This window comes from Xiphophorus hellerii, chromosome 19 (genome assembly GCF_003331165.1).
Source record: "Xiphophorus hellerii strain 12219 chromosome 19, Xiphophorus_hellerii-4.1, whole genome shotgun sequence".
Lineage (NCBI taxonomy): Eukaryota > Metazoa > Chordata > Actinopteri > Cyprinodontiformes > Poeciliidae > Xiphophorus > Xiphophorus hellerii.
The window spans coordinates 7,580,013-7,601,097 of record NC_045690.1 but is presented as its reverse complement, the minus strand read 5'-3'; the positions used below and the strand labels follow the sequence as shown (position 1 = coordinate 7,601,097).

The 21,085-nt window shown below is 38.0% G+C and overlaps 1 protein-coding gene across 1 annotated transcript in view; it reads left to right on the top strand.

Annotated features, from left to right (window-relative positions):
• The window catches only part of LOC116709117 (mucin-17-like), a 45,271-nt gene that overhangs the window by 20,542 nt on the left and 3,644 nt on the right, over positions 1–21,085 (top strand). Inside the window, exons 3-14 of the mRNA XM_032547464.1 lie at positions 3,021–4,348; positions 6,024–7,099; positions 7,732–13,211; positions 13,990–14,028; positions 14,109–14,227; positions 15,046–15,223; positions 16,315–16,454; positions 18,100–18,226; positions 18,305–18,340; positions 19,417–19,559; positions 19,660–19,786; positions 19,882–20,027. Coding sequence (XP_032403355.1) covers positions 3,021–4,348; positions 6,024–7,099; positions 7,732–13,211; positions 13,990–14,028; positions 14,109–14,227; positions 15,046–15,223; positions 16,315–16,454; positions 18,100–18,226; positions 18,305–18,340; positions 19,417–19,559; positions 19,660–19,786; positions 19,882–20,027 — 8,939 coding nt within the window. The remainder of the gene's footprint in view (positions 1–3,020; positions 4,349–6,023; positions 7,100–7,731; positions 13,212–13,989; positions 14,029–14,108; positions 14,228–15,045; positions 15,224–16,314; positions 16,455–18,099; positions 18,227–18,304; positions 18,341–19,416; positions 19,560–19,659; positions 19,787–19,881; positions 20,028–21,085) is intronic.

The following is a 21,085-nucleotide window of genomic DNA, read 5'->3' as shown; positions in this document are numbered from 1 at the left end:
TCAGTAGCAATAAACATGTCTGTTATCTGTGGGAATGTGAATGCCCCATAGTTTCCCTTTACTTGTGAGCTGATCATTTAGCTCAGAGAAGAAGACAGAGCTATTTTTCTGTTTCTATTCTATTTTTCTTCTAAGAAGACTAACTCTTTTCAAGTTGTCAACTGGAAAGCAGGACAACTACAGGTAGGAAAATAGAAACGGTATCTGTTCCTGTCTACTGCATAGCAAATCTCAAAGTCCAGGAAGTCAAATTGATCAGGAACTGGGTTGTTGCTTGGGGCGCTGGTTTCAGTTGTTCTCTCTTTGTGGTCCATGTTTTTCGTCCGAACATGTTTTATTTGCTTTGACATTACCATAGCAGATTTTGCAATGTAAGCTGTCTTTTCTCTGTGTCGACATTATGGATTAATTTAGCTTTTCTGTGAATTCTGTTTTAGAATTTAAAAAAGTTATTGTGAAAGCTACATGAGTAAGATCTTAAAATCAGTTCATTTTAAGAGATAGATACAAAAATTAATACTTGTAAATCATATAGATTCATTACACATAAAGCAACCTTTCAAGCTTTGATGAATATTGAATGAAATATTATTTCATTCAATGAAATATTGGCTAATGAAAACCCCAAATTTAGTTTCTCTCTCAATTTGAATATTACATGAGACTAATAATCTATTTTTTAAATAGAGAAATATTTTTCTATGATGTATTCAATCATGTGGAAGACTGATGGCTTAACAGTTGTTCAGAAATCTGTCATTAACTCCACAGGGAGGGTGAGCCACCAACGGTCAATTGTAAAAGAGCTGGTTGTTCACAGAATGCTGTTTCTAAGGACATTAATGGAACATTTAGTGAAAGAAAAACATATGGTGGAAACAGGTGCACAATTAACATACAGTATATTCCCTGCCTTGAGATTATTGTGTAGCAAATCCCTTTCAGAGTCAGGGAAAGATTCAAAAGATGTTGATTGCAGCTAAAATTAATGCTACATGTGGCTGCCTCTTTGGATCTAAATATTTTACTTCATTTATTGCTTATGGATAGTATCTGGTAATGAAAAGTGACCTTTGATCTGTGCCTGAAAGGCATTTTTATCAGTTGGTTAGTCATTCAGATTGATATTTTACTATCATACTATATCTGCAGCCTTTCAGCCCTTTTACTGTCACAAAAGTGGGGCAAATAGATGTTGAAACAATTTATGTTTTTGCTTTTTTTATAACAATATTTGTATCTGCTGTTTAGGAGATCTGTTGCTGTGATTCTATTCTAGTTTATTTTTATAGCTTTTAAAGTAAATCTTATTTGCCTTGTGTGTGACTGAAGCTGCAAGTGATGGATTGGGCAGGACACTTTAAGAGGACCATTTAGAAACTATATAGTGTTGCCTTTAAATTCAAGTGTTATGATGTGCCATATGTTGAAAGATGCAGACAAAAATAGAAATCCAAATCTTTTCAGTACTCACAAACAATTCACTTCCTTCAGATATACAAACCTTAATTTCTTAGGATTAATATCACAAGGTTACAAAGTTTTATGTGAAAGCAGAAAATATATCTATCTTCATACATTTCTAGCATCCTCTATTAAGGATACTAGAAATATATATTTTATAGAGGATCTATTCCAGCTTAAGCATTAATGCATTACAGCATCCATGCTTAAGCCTCTTGAAAGCATGAATCTACTCAGATTTTGAATCTTGCGCTAGTCAGCAAAATTAGAACATTTCAAAGCTGAACTAGGAACTTTTTAGAAGGTATTAATTTGAATACTACTGGAGATACAGCTATGATCACATATGACATGTGAACTTTTATACACGTACTAGTTCCTAACTGTTCCTTTTCTTATTAAATCTGACACAAATCTGACTTGTATTTGACCTGAAATATTGATTAGATCCTAAGTATTGGCCAATTGTGATCTTTTTGTTTTTTTTGGGGGGGGGGGTTCGATTAATCGGTGATGTGTCCTTTAAAATATCGGACTCATTTGAAATACGGATGGCAATATGGGTTAAAAAGTTTATCACATTCTGTGATTATGTCATTATCTATGACAGTGAATGTGATAATAAAAAAAATCAATATTTGAAGAGGTGTTACATTGAATGTTTGTGATTGATGGTAAATCGTACTTAAAGAAAAAAAACAACAACTTACTAGTCAAGAAACTGTTTAATTTTCTATAAAGCTTAATTGGAACACCAAATAAGTAGAAGTAAGTCATGATACACATGACAACATTATATATTCATATTTTTAATAATACTGATGCTTATTCCTACTTTCATCGAACCTACACAGGAAAAAAAATAGTAAAAGTAACTTGAGAGGTTGATAGACATTATTGATTAGACTTTGTCATAGTAATGTTAAATCAAATTTGTATGACGACTAAAAATAATTCACTATAAATGTTACAGGACATTTTCATCCCAGCCTGTAACAAAAATAAATATAAATAAATTTAGAGAACATGTGTATACATTATTCATATAAATTCATGTTATTGCTCATGTGACATGAGAAAACCTAAAAATTATTCATGTCACATATGCTATTTCTACGTCTAAATTACAAGGCTTTGCTATGTCAGTTTATTCTCTTTTGCATTCTACGTAAGGTTTAACAATGTCAAAAAATGTTTTGAGATTCTGTCAAGGATTTTTGACAGTTGGTCTAGTTACATATTAAGTATAACAAATTATGAAATTTAATAAATATTGTTTAACAACATGCTTATTATGTTATTTAAAACTTGCACTTATCAACTTAAATAATTGCAAAACAGGAGAGATTTCTAGTTCCAATATTTTTAAAGAGAGATTAGCACCTTGAAGTAGCAGCTAAAACAAATTAAATTGCAGACATTCTTCCAGTTTAGCTTCAAGCTTAATGTGCATTCCGGTGCATATCTTTCAGATTTCTTTTCTTTTCATTTTTGATGAGATCAAACCTAGATGTCTTCCTTATTTTTACATCCTCTTTTGTTCTTCTTCTTTCCAGGGGGAAAAGAAGGGAGTCTTGGGTCGGATCACCAGCTTATTCCAGAGAAGAAAGAGCAGCAGCAGCCAGCATCAGTCAAACACCTCCACAAATTCAAGCACACCAACTTCTCCTGTGTCTCCCCGTTTCCCTGTATCCCATGTAGAAGATGGGTTAAAGCCTCTGGTCAATTCTCAAACAGGGTCACATGATGCATCCCCTAGAACTGAGCTCGACGACTCCCTCAGTCAAAGCTCCAGCCCCAGCATCGCCTCTCTGATTGCGGATGACAAAGATCTCCCGTTCGCAGACAGCGGCAGCAGTGGCAGGAGCAGCGTGAGGGAGCTGCGTGTGTCCAGGGTCAGCAGTGCTGGAGCTCAGAAGAATTCTGGGAATGTGACGCCCACCAGTACAGAGCTTCCATCTGCCGCTTGTCCAAACTCAGACACAGATTTAGGCTTTGCAGAATCAGTGGTGGAAGAAGTTAGCAAGAGGTTGCAGGTTAATTTGGACAACATCCAGAACTCCAGTGAGGAGAACGTTGTCACCCCTACCACACCGATGTCAGTTAAATCCCCACTTTCCTTGATGCTGGACACCCCAAAGTCTCCCAACTTAACCTCCATATGTTTGGCATCAAAGAAAACCATGGTGAAAGTTGGAGAGAAAGGTCACAGCACTGTGTTAAAAGGAATAACTTTAAGCTCTCAGCCATCTGTATCACATAGCACCAGCAGTCAGCAAGAAAAAAATGACCCAGATGCACAGAGGGGAAGTTCCGAAGTCAGGATACCTTCCAGCAGTTTGTCTGAGAAAACTGCAGCCGCGACATGGAGCCCTGTGCCTGAGGGAGAGCAAACAGCCGAAAGGGATTCTCCCGTTCAGCTCCATAAAGCCATCTGGGTGGAAACATACCTGGGAGATGAGACGGAGGAGGAGGGAGAGACGGATGTAATGAAACAGGAGGAGGAGGGCCTTAGGGTGGACTCACCTCCTGTGCTGGCCATACCTGCCAGAGTAATACCTGAGGATGAGGTGGTAACAAAGAAGGAAACCCCACCCACCCCTTTCGAGAGTTTGCTATCCAGTGGCAGCTTGCCAGAGTCCGACATCACCAAGGCAGCGACTTCAGAGGAGTTTCAAACATTCCCGCAGGAGCCGGGAGAGCCCAACACCAGCACGATCCCAGAACCTGAGTCACTGGGAGAAATCCGCTTGGCTCGCAAGACTGTGAGTCTGCCGTCAACCAAGGTTTTTGCCCAGAAAGTAATTATTGAGCCAGAGCTGAATTTGGAGGACAACGACAAAGATTTAACTTCTGAGACATCCAGGACAGCAGAGCTAAAGGGGTGAGTTTTATTTTTTCTTTGTTATGGTGTCATTTTCCCCTTTGATCACTGAAAAAGTAGAAGAGAATACAGCCTGCACGCAACCTGATATCCAAGTTCCCATGTTTCTTTGTAGCCAAGCAAGACAATAAGCTGAGCTGGTTGAGAGGCACTGAAATATTCATTTACAGTAGATAATATCAGTCACATACTGTATGTTCTCTGAAGTGCTGGAAAGAACTGTGCTAAAAATGTACCTAAATTGAATTTATTAAGGAAGTAATGAACAATTTAGTTTAATAATTGTGAATTATTGTTACTTTTCTCAAGGATTGTTTAAAAGTGTTCACCTTTATGGATGTGTCTTTGGTTTATTGCCATCTAAACCATTTTATATCTAAAAAAAAAATAAGCTGTTTTCGAGATTCCAACCAAGATTATTTATTTACTTTTTTTAAAACAATGTGCCATCCTGGCTGAAGTTGGTGATGCATGAGCAAGAGTAGGTGAAAACATCAAAAATAGATCTCTTATGTTTGGACTTTATGCAAGCAGTGTGTTTTACAAATTGTGACAGACATCACTGTTCTCTTCAAGTAAAAATGCATTTAGTCTAGAATTGCTCGAATAGAGGACAGAATTATTGTCAGCATCACTAGGAGTATTTTAAGGCAAATATTATCAGATTAGTTTTTGTTACAGTTTTACATAGATGATCTGAGTTTCTGAAAGAAATCTGATCATTTCTTATCTTTTGAGATGTGATTTATAAAATCCTCTATGGTGATAGTCATGTTATCATTCTTGATGGCATTATGGAGTAAACAAAGAGATAAACACCAAAGCTGCTAAACAGACACCAGTTTCTTTTATAGATTTTTGTCATTTTAGCTCCCATGGGCCAGTATAAACCAACTCAATCCTCTAGGACATGGTACACCATGTCAGACTTTTGATATGGTAGTTGTACCATTAATTTTATGCCACAATGTCTAAAAAGTTCCATGGCTATTTTATTAGTCCAACAACAACAAAAAAATCCCCAAAATCTTGATTCTTTTTGACAAATGCAAAATGTGTCACTGGTTACTCATTTTTTTCACCATGGAAATGCCATGTAATTTCTGCCCAATCTCTTACTTAATGTTGAATCTTCAATGCTCACTTTAATTAAAGCAAGTGAGGTCTGCAGGGGTATATATGTTGTTCTTGGTTCTTTTGTGACTTTCTGAATTAGTCATTGATGCTTTCTTCAAGTAATTTTGGCATGCCAGCCAGGCCTGGAGAGGTTCCCCACTGTTTCCTTTATTTGTGGATAATAAATCTCACTGTGGTTCACTGAGTACCAAAGTCTTAGAAATTACTCTTTAACTCTTTCCTGACTGATGAATGTCATTAAATTTGTTTTTCATCTGTACTTGAATTTTCTCACATCGAGGCATGGAATATTTCATTTTGAGATTGTTTATCTGACATCATATCAGTTAGGTTCTCTATTTTTTGTTTCTGTAGGACAGTTAGTAATCAGGCATGTGTAGCTAGTGAAACTGAATCAAAAATACGCTTTTTAAAGAGACTATATACTGTTTCACTTTTAAACATTTCATATTTACTATAATACACTCTGTACTTTCTATAATTGTTTCACAGATATGCTATAAAACAAGCCTGTTTCTCTCTACTTCTTCTTTGACAGATTGACAAGCTTCCAAAAAGACAATGAAATTGAAATCAAAGATAACAAAACCGAAGCACCAAGAACAACAGACGAGTCCTCACTGTTCAACACTACATATACTACTGAATTCATAGTTGAAGAAGAAACTGAGACCCCTGCTTCTGGAGTTAGTATTGCAGCTTCAGACATGAGCAAACCCAAGTTACAAGATGAAGACGTTGGAGTAAAAACTCAAAGTAGTCACATAGCTGCTGCTAAGCAAGGAATTAAAGGAGCAGTAGACAACTCGCATGCTTTCACAGGAAGTGGAACAAAGACCTCTTCATCTGCTGCTGCACTTAAGTTGAAGACTGTCTCAAGAAAGACCACAGCAGGCACAAAAACAGAAAGTTCCAGTGATCATCCTCCACTTAAGGAGCGTAGCACTGAGAAACGTGTTTCTGCACTTCCAGTGTTAAAAGATCAAAGTGGTGTTAGTCACGTAAAGCCTAAAATTCCGAAAGTTTCAACATCAGAAACTGATGTGAAATCTCCAGAAGCATCTGATAAAATATCAGAACCTGATGTCTCTGGGTCAGCAGTTGTTTCCAAACTTCCAAAGCAGACTAGACCTAAAGAACCTGTCAAGTCTCCAACCAAATCAGTCAGAAAACCAAGCTTTGAAGAAACCAAAATTGTGAGAGTCACATCAGGAAATATTTCACCTACAAAATCTGTGTATAGAACAGGTACAAAGCTGAATAAGGAAAAGTCAGAGGAGTATGCAGACTTTGTCAATGGAATGGAGCTTGAGCAAAGGACCGGTAAAAAGGTGAGCCATCCTGACAGGGACACTCTGCAGCAGAACCAACAACAGAGTAGTTCCTTCTTGGCATCAAAAAGTAAGTTGCCAGTTTCATCTCCAACAAGAAAAACAAATGTCAGTATCACACCAATAAGCAGCCACAGCTTTAAAAAAGTGTTGCCTGGTCAGACTAACTCAGACAAAGGTGAAGCAGTCCAGAAACAGACGCCAGAAGAGCAAGAAGTAACTCCCATCGATGAGAAACCTGAAAATGAAACATTGATGCTGCAGCCTGGAAGTCCAAAGAAAGGTAAGAGTCCAGTCATGGTCTATAGGCTGAGCTTTTTATTTTTAGTTAGTCTGGATCAACTTTGAGGCTGTTGAAAATGTTTTGTCAGGTAATTTTATGTTTATTTGAGAAGTAGTTCTTAAAGCTGTTGGGTTAGGGCTAGGGCTACATTATTGTAAAGTGATTTTTATTTGTTGTTAGTAAACACTGTATTGATTGGTTTCTATAAACAAGGGTCAATGTTGAGGCCGTTTTTAAAAAAATAATAAATTTTACCATATAATTTCTTTTCTGAATCTTCCCATTTCACTACATTTATTTATTTGTAAATTGCAAGTTGTTAAAAACTATTTTTTAAAGTTATTTAAAAAAAGTAATTTAAATTTTATTTTATTTTATAGTTTTTTGGTGGATGGCTTTTAGCTTTTGCACCATATTCAATCACAATAGATACAATAAATGCTGTCTACATTACAAAACTGTGATAGCAAACTTGCAAACTGAGGATGTCTGACTGCATAAATAATTAAAACTCAATCACATATCCACATCGACAAAGTACTGCAACTTGATGCACATTGTTGTAATAGAATACTTTCCTGATTTTTTCACCTCAGTTCACTTGAATAAACATTTGTGTTTGTCTTTTTCAGGAACAGGAAGTATGCCACCACTGAAACCATCCAAACACCTCTCTAAAAGAAGCATGAGTCATGAAGAGAATGACACCGCAGGTCTTTCTTTTTCTCCAACTAAGCAAGAGAAAAACGTGTTTGCAAGGCTCACCAAGCCAAACGAAAACATCAGACAACATGGAAAATTTCCTGTGAAGGAGCTAACTGAGACTTCATCATCCGGGAGCAAGCTTCCCACAAGAAATCAGAGAATCGCCAACAAAGTTAAGTCCAAAATCCAAGAACTCTCGTCAAAATATGAGGATTCAAATCTCAACACAGTTAAAGACTCAACTGTGAATGGTAAAGAGATTGTCACAGCAGATACTATGAAGGACAGTGACTGTAAGTCTGCAGAGGAACACATTAAAATGGCAAAAAAACAAACTAAAATCCCTCAAACTACACTGGAAGGAGATGCTAAAGGTGGAGAGATTTTATTGGTTCCATCTGAGGAAATCAGGAATTCAAGAATTACAGACGAAACTCAGATGATTGCACACCCAGTAACCATTGTAGACAAAGAAATATCAGCTAAGTCACTGGTTGCTGGTGATAATAATGCAGAAACTGAGGAAAGAAAGCTGGAACCCAAAGAACCAAAACCAGAAAATCAAAAAGACAACAAACATAAGCAAAAAACACTATCATCATTTAAAATGTCCACCACAGTTAAAGCCAAAGATGTGTCAGAGGAGGTGCCAAGCAAGACTAAATTTAAATTTACCAAAGAGAAAAACACTGCAGTTCAGGTTTTTGACATTAAACCAACCCCTAAGGATGTAACCAGTAAGTCAGCCAAACCTGAGCTGGATGTAGGCATTCATTATGACCCATCAACAGAAACTGGTCAGGAGGGAGTTATATCTACATCAGAAACAAGAAAGAATATTCCTGCTGAACTTGTCTCAGACTCACAGAGTCTAGCCGTAGGATCAGATGTTGTGAGTTCACCGGACTATTTGGAGGATCCAACTAAAGCTATAAATAACAGAGTATCGCAAACATTAACTGTGGAAGCAGCAAAAGGTTTTGATGTAGGGGAGAAAAATAAAGAGGAGGTTGGCTGGAAACCAGCTGAGGCTTTGGACGCAGAAACAGAGACTGTAACTGTTTGTGAATTGCCAAAGAATGTTGAAAATCAGTTAAACAAAGAGGTTCTTTTAGACGAATCTGGAAGCAAGGAGAAAGACTCAACGCCAGACGAAATGCTTAATCACACTGCAGTGGAAAGCTCTGAGTCACAAAACAGTTGTAAAGAGAAGCTCAAAGAAAGACCTGTGGACTTTGCAAGGAGAAGAATTACGGGTTCAGGGAAAGCACGCCATCTCTCAACAGAAGAGAAAAGCTTGCAGCCTAAGGCTACAAAGAACCAACAGGCAGTAGTTACACATGGCCTGAAAGGAAAGAGAACCAAGAGTGAGGAAGCAGAGAGCATAATAGTTGAAACTACAGCAAGTATAATTGACACAAAACAGCAGAACTTACAACAAGAAACTTCACAAAGCGACTCTATGAATACAGAGAGACGAAAGCCTCAAAATATTGAACCACTGGAGAAAAATGAAAAGGAAGCCAAAGAGCTAATAACCAATAGTAAAAAGATGAAAGATGACTCCAGAAAACATATAGGCAAAAATTATGATGTTGTAAAGGAAAAACCAAGTCTTGGAATATCAACGACTGACAGCGAAATGCTGGAGACTGAATCTGAAGATGGCTCCAAAGAAAAAGAGGAGATCATACTGAAAAACCAAACTATGAATAAAACAACAGAACAAAATGCTCAGACATTAATTAATTCTAAAACTGGAGAAGAAGGTGGAAATATAACAAAACAAGGCAGATATGAAAATCATATATCAGATAATGGACAAAATGTTGCAAAAATTGAAATTGAAGAAGAAAAAACAAAGGAGACTCAAGCTGTAAAACTATCATTAGTGAGCACTCACGTTGAAGAAAACTATGTAAAACCTGAAGTTGAAATCTCAGAGAGCTTTGGGAATGAAATTGTAACAGTTAAAAGTGAGGATGGAAAACAAAAGGTTCAGACAACCAAAACTGTTCTTGAAAAATCGACTAATCAACAAGGTCAAATGGTGATAGTGACTGGTAATCATGATGGAGAATCATCAGAATCCGAACATCTGAAATCTGAAATTACTGGTTCATCATTGCAAAGTTTGTCAAATGAGACAGAAACTCCAGGACATATTAGTAAAGACAGCAACCAACAGGTCCAGAAAATATTAACTATTGGTGACCAGGATGCAGTATCTTCAGAATCTGAACAACTAAAGTCTGAAAAAAGTACTTCCTCAATGCAAATTATTGTAAATGAGACAGCAGCTCCAGATCATTCAAGTGAAGTTAGCACGAAACAGGTCCAGAAGCCAATAATTGTTGGTGACTATGAAGGGAAGTCAACAGAATCTGAATTTATAAAATCCGAAATCAGGATTTCATCATTGCAAAGTCTGATAAATGAGACAGAAGTTCTGGATCATACAAACAAAATTATCAGTCAACAGCACCAGGCAACAATTACTGCTGGTGAACAAGATGGAATATCAATAGAGGTTGAAGGTCCAAAATCTGCCAGAAGTGAGACACCAAGAACAGAAGCGCCTGAGATCACAACAGGAAACCATATTGAACACATACCAATACCAGGCTCTGAAAGAAATAGAGATGACTCTGCAACAAAAGATACATTGACAGAACGTTTGTTGAATGAGTTAGAAACTGCTAATATAAGAAATGACCCTGGAAGTCTCCAAGAGTTCAGTCCAATAAGTGATAGAGACGAAGACGCAGACAAATTAAAACAAGCTGAAAATGAATTGGGGGGATCTGAACATTCGAGTCACAAATCAGAAAAGCAACCAGATATCGATGCTGAAGTTCAGGATAGAAATGATACCCAAGATGCTCACTCTGTTTGCAGTACCACTGCAGTTGGAGATTTGGTGAATGAAACAACAGATGTTCAGAAGTCAAACACTGATGTGATGCAAGAAAAGGAAATCAAAATATCAAATCCAGAATCTAAATACTTTGACATAAACTTCAAGTTAAGACCAGAAATGTTGGAAGACAAAGCTTCAGAAGAGACAAGAGAAAGTCAAATCCAAGAGGTTAAACCTACTTTGACTTTGACCACCATGGGTCAAAGTGCTAAAGAAACTAAAGACAAGACTACAAGCAAGGACCAATCAAATGACAGTTTAGTAAATGAATCAGTGAATGAAAATATCACCAGGAAACTTGAAGTCAAGAAAGACACGAAGTCCACTGTCTCTGGTGACTCAAATGAAAGTTTAACAATATCAGATCAAGAAAGGTTAACAGGGTCTGAGACATTAAGAACTGAAGTTCAAAAGAAGAAAATACAAAACTATGACATGGATGCAACCCAAGATTCTGACAGTCTACTCTCTTATAATGGTAGGAAAGAAAAAACAGAACGTCAGGATTTATCTTCTGAAAGTTTGTCGAGTGAAACAATAACTTTGAAAGACATCAGTGAAGTTTTCAATACAGAAGTCCAAAGATCCAAAACTACTAGAGAAAAAGGTGAAGATTTACCAAAGCTAGATCAAGAATTCAAAGATTCAAATTCTCTAATAACCGAAGTTGGCACAAAGGAAACCGGGATGAAGCACAGCATCCAGGATCATAGCACTGAAGATCCTAAAGATGACTGTGAAGCAAAGGTCAGGGAACCACTGCTAGTAGCTACAGAGCAGACTGAGAAGCCCTCAACTACTACAGGACAAAATAGTGGTACAACACCAGGTCAAGACAAGTCAGCACAATCTGCCCCAAATGCAGACCTAAAAGAAAAACTGGAGTCAGTAATACCAGCAGAGTCAAAGACTGAAATTCAAGAGCTGAATGCCAGAACTGACAGAGTTAAGATTCATGACCATTCTAAAGAAAAAACAGCACCAATTGACCCATCAGTCAATCAGGCAGAGAATATTGAAATTTACAATGCTGACACTCAAAAAGAACAAAGTATCTCAACTGACAAAGATGGTAAAGTTGAGATTAAATCAGACATACATTCCAATGTTTCTGATGATACTGTTTCAAGAGACCTTCGTGAGAAGATACCAAATGTTGTAGGAAATACAGATAACCTGACTGTTGCCAAAGAAAAACAGGATGCAAATGTCACTGTTGTGGTTCAAAATATAGCAAACACAAGTGTTTGTGTAGACCAAAAGAAAGCACATTCCACTGGTTCAGTTCAAGTAACACTTAGGAATGATGCTCTGAAGACTGATGAGATCTTTGAAGAAAGTATTCAAAAACGTGAATCATCTGCAGCGAAGTTCACTGCAGGTGGTGGTTTGAAACAGGAGGCACACAAAATTTCAAAAAAAGTAACATCTCAATTCTTTGATTTTGACAATGCTAAGGCTCCAGGGAAACCGGTTACACCCAAACGGACTCCATCCGCTTGGTTGGACGTGGAAGACCGTCACAAAAAGAAAAAGGGACGTAGAAGACATGAAGATGAGACAGCTAGTGATGATGACTTACTCGAGCCAGAGGAAATTGATTACTTTCTCAGCAGTGTCAGAGAAGGAGGAATACCCTTTTCACTGCCTCGAAAGAAACAGATTCGTAAAAAACTCCAGTGCCCACCTTTTGCTATGCCAGCCATCAGGGAGGACCACTTTGAGCGGACATTTGATCCAGAGGAATTTCATTTTGGCTTAAGAAAAAATGAGAGACGCATGGACCTTTCCCCAGCTATGGTAATCAAACAAAAAAATGCTAACAGGAATAGCAGAAGTACTGATTCTCAAGAGAACGACACCTCAGCAGATAAACTAACAACTGAAGGACAGGATGAGGTCAAAGAGGAGACTCAAGTCAAAGAGGGAAAAACAGAGGGGCAAAACAATGAGCCGGGGAAGGTGGCGTCAAGACTCAAGAGGATGTCCATCCTCACAGACTTGCTTAGCTCCCCTCGGACTTCCAGGAAGACGAGAATTGAAGCTTCCTCTGCCTCAAACAGCACAGTCCCGTCTAACCAGCAGCAAGACGTTGGACCGCAGGGAGTTACTGCCTTGCCTCTGCCTGTTCCCCCTGCTGATAACAGGGGCGTGAAAGATACAGATCAAAGCTTGATTACAGAAGGTGGAATAGTTGCTGTTAGTGAGTCAGCATGCAGCTCCTCCTCTGTTCCTCCTCTGCCGGCACTCTCTGAGATGAACCTGCCTGATCATTTAGAGAAACAGCTCAAGAAAGACACACCAGAGCTAGAGGCCTCCATGGACTTTACACAGACAACTGACCTAACCCCTCCTGCTATGGAACAGTTGTCAATTACAAACATATCCATTGTGGATGTGGGCCCGAAGAATCCTACAGTACTGCCTTCTACAACAAACTACAATCATGAGATATCTCAAAATGGACTTCAAACAACTAAAATCAAGGTAGTAGCTTTTTTGTTTCACTAACATATTTACTAATTGCAATAGGAACATACTGATTTGACTGAGTACAAATGAGTCTGAAAGTCACAGCTGCAAAGCACATATTTGTTTCTGCTTTACTCCCATGGAGACACAAGCCTCAGGTTGTATCTTGTTCGTTTTTTGTTTTGTTTTTTTTGTGTGTGGTGAAATGAGGGGGTTTCATACTTCAAGTTGCCAAGTTGTGAATCATTTGCAAGAAAGAACAAGAAACATGAGCACATATTCAGGGTGGCACTCTACACAGGAAATATTTTGCAACATTGGTGCACATGACTTTTCCTGACTCTCGGCAAAACATTTGCATCAGTAAGCAAATAATACTGATATGAAAACTAAATGCATTCATAGTAAAAGGGTATGACACAACAAGCGACAAGCATTTATTTTTTGCTACAAGGAATTTGCAAAGAAAAAAAATTAATTGAAAGAAGATGGATTGCTTTTAAATTTCTATGCATTTATTCATAGATGAATTAATAAATGTGAAGTTAAATACAACATATTAGTGATTCAAGCAACTGTGAAATTTAATGGAAAAAATGGAGTGAAATATACCACAAATCTTACTTTTCTAATAAAGTGTAGGTGGTGTCTTTTTGCAGAACAACTCTACCTATATAGATATATTAAATAACCATAACCTTATCCAAGCTTACCAACCTGAAGTTGACTTTTCCTTTTAGGATTGAGTTGCATCAAAAATAATTGAAGAATTGTGTCTTCACCTGTCTTGCAGAAACCTGTCATTAGAGGACACCACAGAAGACCTGGAAAGGTAGGATTTGAAATGTTACTAGTTGCATTTTGTGAGACATTGTCTCTTTATTGCACTGATGGTTCTGTTTGTTCATGCAGATAGTCATACACGAACATGCTCAGTTCGGTGGGGAGACATTTGAAGTCTATGGTGATGTAGAAGATTCCACCTCAATGAAACTGTCTCCTGTGATATCGATCAAAGTCATCAGAGGATGGTATGGAATTCTACTAGTAGTTGTAAAAAGAAAATGTATGTTTATTAATAAAAGAGAAGTAGAGAAAGCAGAGGGAAACATACACTACCATGTATAGTTTAATATGACATGTTTTATTATGGCTGACTGTTGTGACTGTTATTATGGCTACCATGACATGATGGTATGACATGTATAACATGATCACAATACTTTGCCACATCAGAGTTGTATCCGGTCAAAAATAGGATGAGTACCTGAGGTTTGAGTTCCTTTGGCATTGCTAACTGATCTACTAGAGCAAATCACTTGAGTCTGCAGTAGGATTATCAGGATCTGCAGTAGTTAAAATATCAAACTTAAATCAAGAAAACAAATATATTCAAGATAATGTTCAGTACTGTAGAAAATTGTTTTGAGTGTGTAAGTTTCTTTCTAATACAGATTAGAACATACTATCAATAACAGTATGACGATGCTTTTCTTGTCTTATTGTGTGCAAAATCAGTAAGCACTGATCAAGTCTTCAAATATTTTGGCAAAAAAAAATTCAAAATGTTGCTTTTATTCATAGCAAAACAGTAGACAAAACACCTCTTGCTAGAGGTGTTAATAACATTGATGAAAATATTTACCTTAGAATCAGTTATCGATCAAGTCCATAGAAATTAATTCAGCAGTAGCCCAGTTCAATCTCCGTGTTTATGGTAATTTGTCATCATAACTTATTGAATGATCAACTGAAGTCAGCAGGGTAGGGGTGCCACTGATTCAGATTTTTTTTGTGAATGTCTTTCTCTTACTTATGATGTAGTGTCATCTTCTTACTCTGTTTTCAGCTGGCTTCTCTATGAAAAGCCTTGCTTCCAGGGTCGTATCCTTGCCCTGGAAGAGGGTCCCATGGACCAGCTAGTGAACATGTGGCCAGAGGAGGGAACTCCAGAGAAGCTAAATGAATTGGGTCAACCTGTTCCAACAGCACCAATGGTTGTAGGTTCCCTTCGGCTGGCAGTCAGAGTGAGTCATGATTCATTTTAGCTCATTCCATCAGTCCAACTCACTACTTCTGTATTAACACTGTCCCGATATCTATATTGGTGTAGAGTGTGGAATGAAAAGTCAGTCTTGATAATCAAACTATAATCAAAAACTCTACAACTCACTAAATGTGTGGGAACTTATACTTTTGTCAATAGTTTAGAAATATTCAGTCATCTACATTTAAAACCAAAAAAATCTTTGTCATGTTTTGTGTGCTGTGACTATGTACAGAACTCTATAGTCACAAGTGTTAGCACTTCTATGTGGTAAACGGTGTTAAAACTCATATTTTATTGCAGCAGAAAAATCTCCCAATGAAAATTTGGAAAAGTGTACAATTTAATTGGAGCACTGGTACATTAATTCAGATTCATTTGTTTAAATTTCTAACAAAATGAATGGTGGCACTGCGACAGACTGGCGACCTGTCCAGGGTGTACCCCGCCTCTCGCCCGAAACGTTCACTGGAGATAGGCACCAGTATCCCTCCTGACTCCACTAGGGACAAAGGTCTACAGAAAATGGATGGATGAATGGTGGTACTTTATTTTGCACCCATGCAAACAAAGGCAGCAAAAGCAAAGTTGTTCTTTATATTTTACCTTTGTAAGTAATTCTTCATGTTAGCCTGGGGAGTCAGAGGCCTAATATTCAGATCCACTCTTAGAAGTGTGACAAGATTGGACTTCTTGATGTTGGAGAGTTGCAGCAAACACTGGCATAATACGTCTTTTTAAAACATTTTCACCAGTGATTACAACAATTGTGGATGTTGTAATTCTTCAGTCGATTAAATTCAATTGATAATTTGATATGATCGATTTGTTAGGATGTTTCCTGTGACCTATAGTTGCATAGAATTGATTTAAGATTGGGATAAACCAGATTATGAAAATGTTCTATATTTGAATGAATTTAACTTTGAGTAGGTCTTAAAAAATGTAGCTGATAAATGTTTTTTAACTGGTGGCACATGAATAGGCTTATGTGACCTATATTATACCAAAAGCTTGAACAAAAAGCACAAGTTATTGTATTTTAAAAACCTTTTTCTTTTCTTTCTGTAGGACTACAGCATTCCCAGGATTGACCTGTACTCAGAGGTGAACGGGTTAGGGAGGATGTCATCTTATTGTGATGACACGCCAGAGCTCAGTTCATACGGGATCCCACAGACCACTGGCTCGATTAAGATTCACTCTGGAATGTAAGTTTTGACGACATATAAACTCACTGTGCTGGGAAAATTTTCATGGGTGTAAATACAGTGCCTTGCATACATTTGATCAAATTTTAAACCACAGACTTTAATGTATTTAATTTGGCAAATAAAAAGTTGAAAATTGTGGCATATTTATTCAACCCCCTTCTCTCCAATACTCATAAATAAAATTCAGTGCAAAAACCACCTGATTAGTAAATTATTCTGTGTGTATTATAATCTGAGTTAAACCATAACAGCACTGTGATGGCTTCAAAAGTTTGAGTGAACATCCATCCATCCATCCATTTTCTTCCGCTTATCCGGGGTCAGGTCGGGGTGGTATCAGCTTAAGAAGGGAGGCCCAGACTTCCCTCCCCCCATCCACTTGTTCCAGCTCCTCCGGGGGAATCCCAAGGAGTTCTCAGGCCAGCCGAGAAACAGTCCCTTCAGCATATCCTGGGTCTTCCCTGGGGCCTCCTCCCGGTGGGGCGTGCCTGGAACACCTCACCGGGGAGGCATCCAGGAGGCATCTTAACCAGATGCCCGAGCCACCTCAACTGGCTCCTCTTGACGTGAAGGAGCAGCAGCTCTACTCTGAGTCCCTCCCGGATGACCGAGCTTCTCACCCTACCTCTAAGGGAGAGCCCAGACACCCTACAGAGAAAACCCATTTCGGCCACTTTTATTCGTGCGAGTGAACATTTGAGGATAAAAGATATGGCTGAAGGAACTCAAGGAACTTTTCAGACAAGTCAGAGATAAAGTTCTGGACTAACACAGAAAACCTCCCAAACAGAATCTTGCTATTGCAATGCTTCTTTTGTGCAGGGATAAGAAAGCTGGGTGGAGCTAAATAAAGGGGAATACTGGAAGAAAGGGTGGTGGTTCACCTCTTAGGATAGTGAGCCTTAGCACACAAATAGAGCAGAAATGGAATTGATTAGAACAAAGCATATTCATGTGTTAGAATGATCCAAAGTCCAGACATAAATCCAACTAAGAATATTTGACAAGATGTGAAAAAACAGTCTCCATTCAATCTCACTAAGTTTCAGCAAATAAAATAGAATATGCAAAAATGTCTCCCAATGTTCAAATATTGTAGAGACGTATCTCAAATGATTTGTAGTTGCAGTGAAAGGTGGTTCTGCAAATCTTTGGCTCAAAGGGGCTGTATACGAATGCATGTCACCCTTTCCAAATTGTTGCTTATAAACATTTGAAATCCATGCATAATTTTCTTTCCACTTTACAACTATGAACCACTTTGTGTTGACCTATCAAATAAAATCCCAATAAGAAGACTTTGATGTTTGTGGTGGTAATGGGAGATAATTTGAACAAGTCCAAGGGGTGTGGATTCTTGTATGGGTATGAATGCAACACTCTACGTTGAATAATCTTTCTTGAGAATTGGAAAAAAAATTTATGTGAACATCATCTGTGTTGTGTCTATGGAGGAATGCGAGCAGCAGGCCACAGCTTGTGGTTGTCATAGTTGAACTGCTGTGGATTATTGATGGTTGACGCTGCCTCATGATTTAGACAGTGCAAGTGTTCCTGTTATAACTGTCATTAGCCTTTGCTTGGGAGCTTTAACTCAAAATTATATACATTTGTCTGATTTAATCTCTGCCTTTATGTGTAGCTGGTTGGTGTACTCTGATCCAGGATTTGATGGACTGCTTGAAGTACTAGTGGAGGGAGAGTATCCCCACCCACAGAGTTGGGGTTTCCCTGAGCCTTTCATTGGCTCTCTCAGACCGCTCCGAATGGTAAAGTGTATTACATATTTGTAATTCTGCAAAAATGTATTAGCTGTGTTTGGTTAATATTATATGTCTCAATTTCAGGGACCAATAAAGGTGGAGCATCCAACAGATGTTAAGGTTCGTCCCAGTTTCTATCACATCTTACTTATTCAACCTGTTGTTGTTTTACCACAAACATGCTGAAGTGTTGAGTCTTTGTTAGTTTTTTTCTGTAAATACCTGAAAGAACTCACTTTTAGAGGCAAAGATTGCTGCTGATAAGCAGAATAACTGAAAATCAGCCTCTGCATATTTGCCTGATGCTTAGCGGTGCTGATGGCCTGGCTCAGATTCAGAGGGTTAGGAAACTCTGTGATTTATTGAAGCATGCATAACAGCCTAACAACAACCTAACAATAGAGCATATGATAAATAATCAGGGATTTTCCTGTAAAATATTGATTCCAAACATGTAAAATGAATTGAGAAAAATTGACAACAAGAACTCTTTTGGTCTTATTAGGCAACAGGTTCTTCAATAAACTTAACAATAGGTTTGCAATAGGTTCTTTGCCTTAACTTCCCATGTCAGTCAGGAGATAATTAAAAGTTTTGAAAGAACTAAACCAGAAAACATACGGCTCAATTTGAGCTCAAATCTTCGCTATTACAAACATTTGTTGGAGGTACAAAATCTCTGAAGCTCAGTGCAAGATAACTTCAGCCAAAACTGCCATGTCAGGGAGGAGTGTAGCATATACAGTAGGTAGAGGCTATAAGTCCTTGATGCAGCCGTTAGGTTTGTTTTTTGACCCTGGGATCTTTGCTGCATGTCTTCCCCTTTTCTCTTTGTGCCCATTTCCTGTCTAATCTACTGTCAATAAAGACTACCAGTACCAGACAAATCTAAAAAAAAAACATGTCTGTTGTTAAGTGCAGTGGAAGATTTGTGAGGTCATGGACCTGTTTCCCTTCCAAAGGCACAAATGCACTAGGCACCCTATTAGAATGCATGGCATCATGGACTTTTTAAAATACCAAGCCATTTTATATTGAGTTTTACCAGAAAACTGGCAATGGTTTGTCATTTGACTTTTCAGCAAGATTGGGTACAAAAAATATGGCAAAATTACACGTTTAACAAATATGAAGAACGACCAAAAAACACCAACTTGCACTAAGCTTTAGCTCCCTATTCTCATTTTCTACTCTAGGCTCTTGTGTTTGAAAAGCCAAACTTTGATGGACAGTGTTTGGAGTTGGATGGTGATGTCTACAACTTGCTGGAGCAACAAAAAACAGATGGGAAGAACACAACTCTTTGTTCAGTTGGCTCTATAAAGATCCTTGGGGGTCTGTAAGTACTGTGTTGGAGTGAGCAGCCAATCATTTTAAACTTAAAGTTACTGAATAATTTTGAAATAGTGTCTCTAAGATGCTCTTGTTTTGTCTTGAAGCTGGGTTGGCTATCAGGGGACAGACTTTGAAGGCCAGCAGTACATCCTGGAGGAGGGGGAGTATCCTCACTGCAGTGAGTGGGGAGGATCTGAGGACGGCCTACAGTCACTGCGGCCTATACTTGCAGTAAGCATCATTTGAAGAATTTCAAGTTTAACATGGGTGAATTTTTACTTTTGATGTGAACTTGTTATTTCATTCTATATTATGCTGTTCCCCAGGATTTCCAGTCGCCACACCTGCAACTGTTCAGTGATCCTAATTTTAATGAGCGGGGGGGCCACATGGACTTGGTGGGTCCCGTCATCAGCATGGAAGAAGTTGGCCGTAGCACTAAAACACAGTCAGTCACCGTCACAGGAGGAGTGTAAGTTAACCGGTTTCTGCTAAACGCAGTAAAGTTCAGCTCACCAACACAGGGAGGAAACTGTATCTGTTGTGTGCTTTGAAAGATTTGGGCGTGCTTCTCATCTTACAGCCAAGACTAAGACTTAACTTTGCAATATTTTAACAAACTATAGGCCAGATTGGTGTCACCAATTTAAAGCAGTGTTTTTTGCAGAATCTAATTTAAAACAAAGTGTGCACCACTTATATATTAATAGCTATTTTGCACCACATTATATATCAGTGGTTCAGACAACAAGGTGATGATGTCAAACTAGTTGTCAAATCACCCCAATTGAAGTTTGAACAAAAAGTGACTTTTTTACTTTTAACTTGAAGGAGCTGTTCCCAAAGCATTTTAACTTTCTCATAGCTTTTCTCACATAGTACAGTGGGTTACTTATAATGATTTAAATCATTCAAAGTTGCTTATTTCCAAACAGAATGTTGATCTCATTTCGAAACAACCGTTCCCATTAACTCTATGCATCTTGCAGGCCACATCCCTGTTTGCTTTGCTTCAGCTCTTCTTTTCAAAGCCTAGCTTCCTCTCTAAAGCCCTTTCCTGCAGAAGACTTTACATAGCTCCTAGTCAACTTTCAATTAACACTAACATGAGTCACCTTTCAAGACGACATTGTCATTAGTTTTACTGTAAGGACTTAAAAGACTAAAATCAAGTCTTAGGCTTGAGCTGTGTGCTGTTTCTGTGCTATGTCACACTTAGAATGTGGTTAAACTTTAGCTGATTTTATATGATATTTTTCTGTTTGCTTTAAATCTGTGTCACCTGTAGTTTTACAACCTCTCAGTCATGAAGAGCTATTTTTTATGATGCAGTAAAGGCAGAGATTCATTTGGAGAACCGATCCCAGCAGCTCACAGTCCCTGCATCACTACTTAAAATTGCTGTTTGTTGTCTCCAAAATCAACATTTTAATCTAATGTTTAAGACTTATAAACGCAAGAAGTTATTCGTCCATTGTGTGTTTATTGTCTCTGTACAGTTATAACATTGTTATCAATCCTCCTTGACTC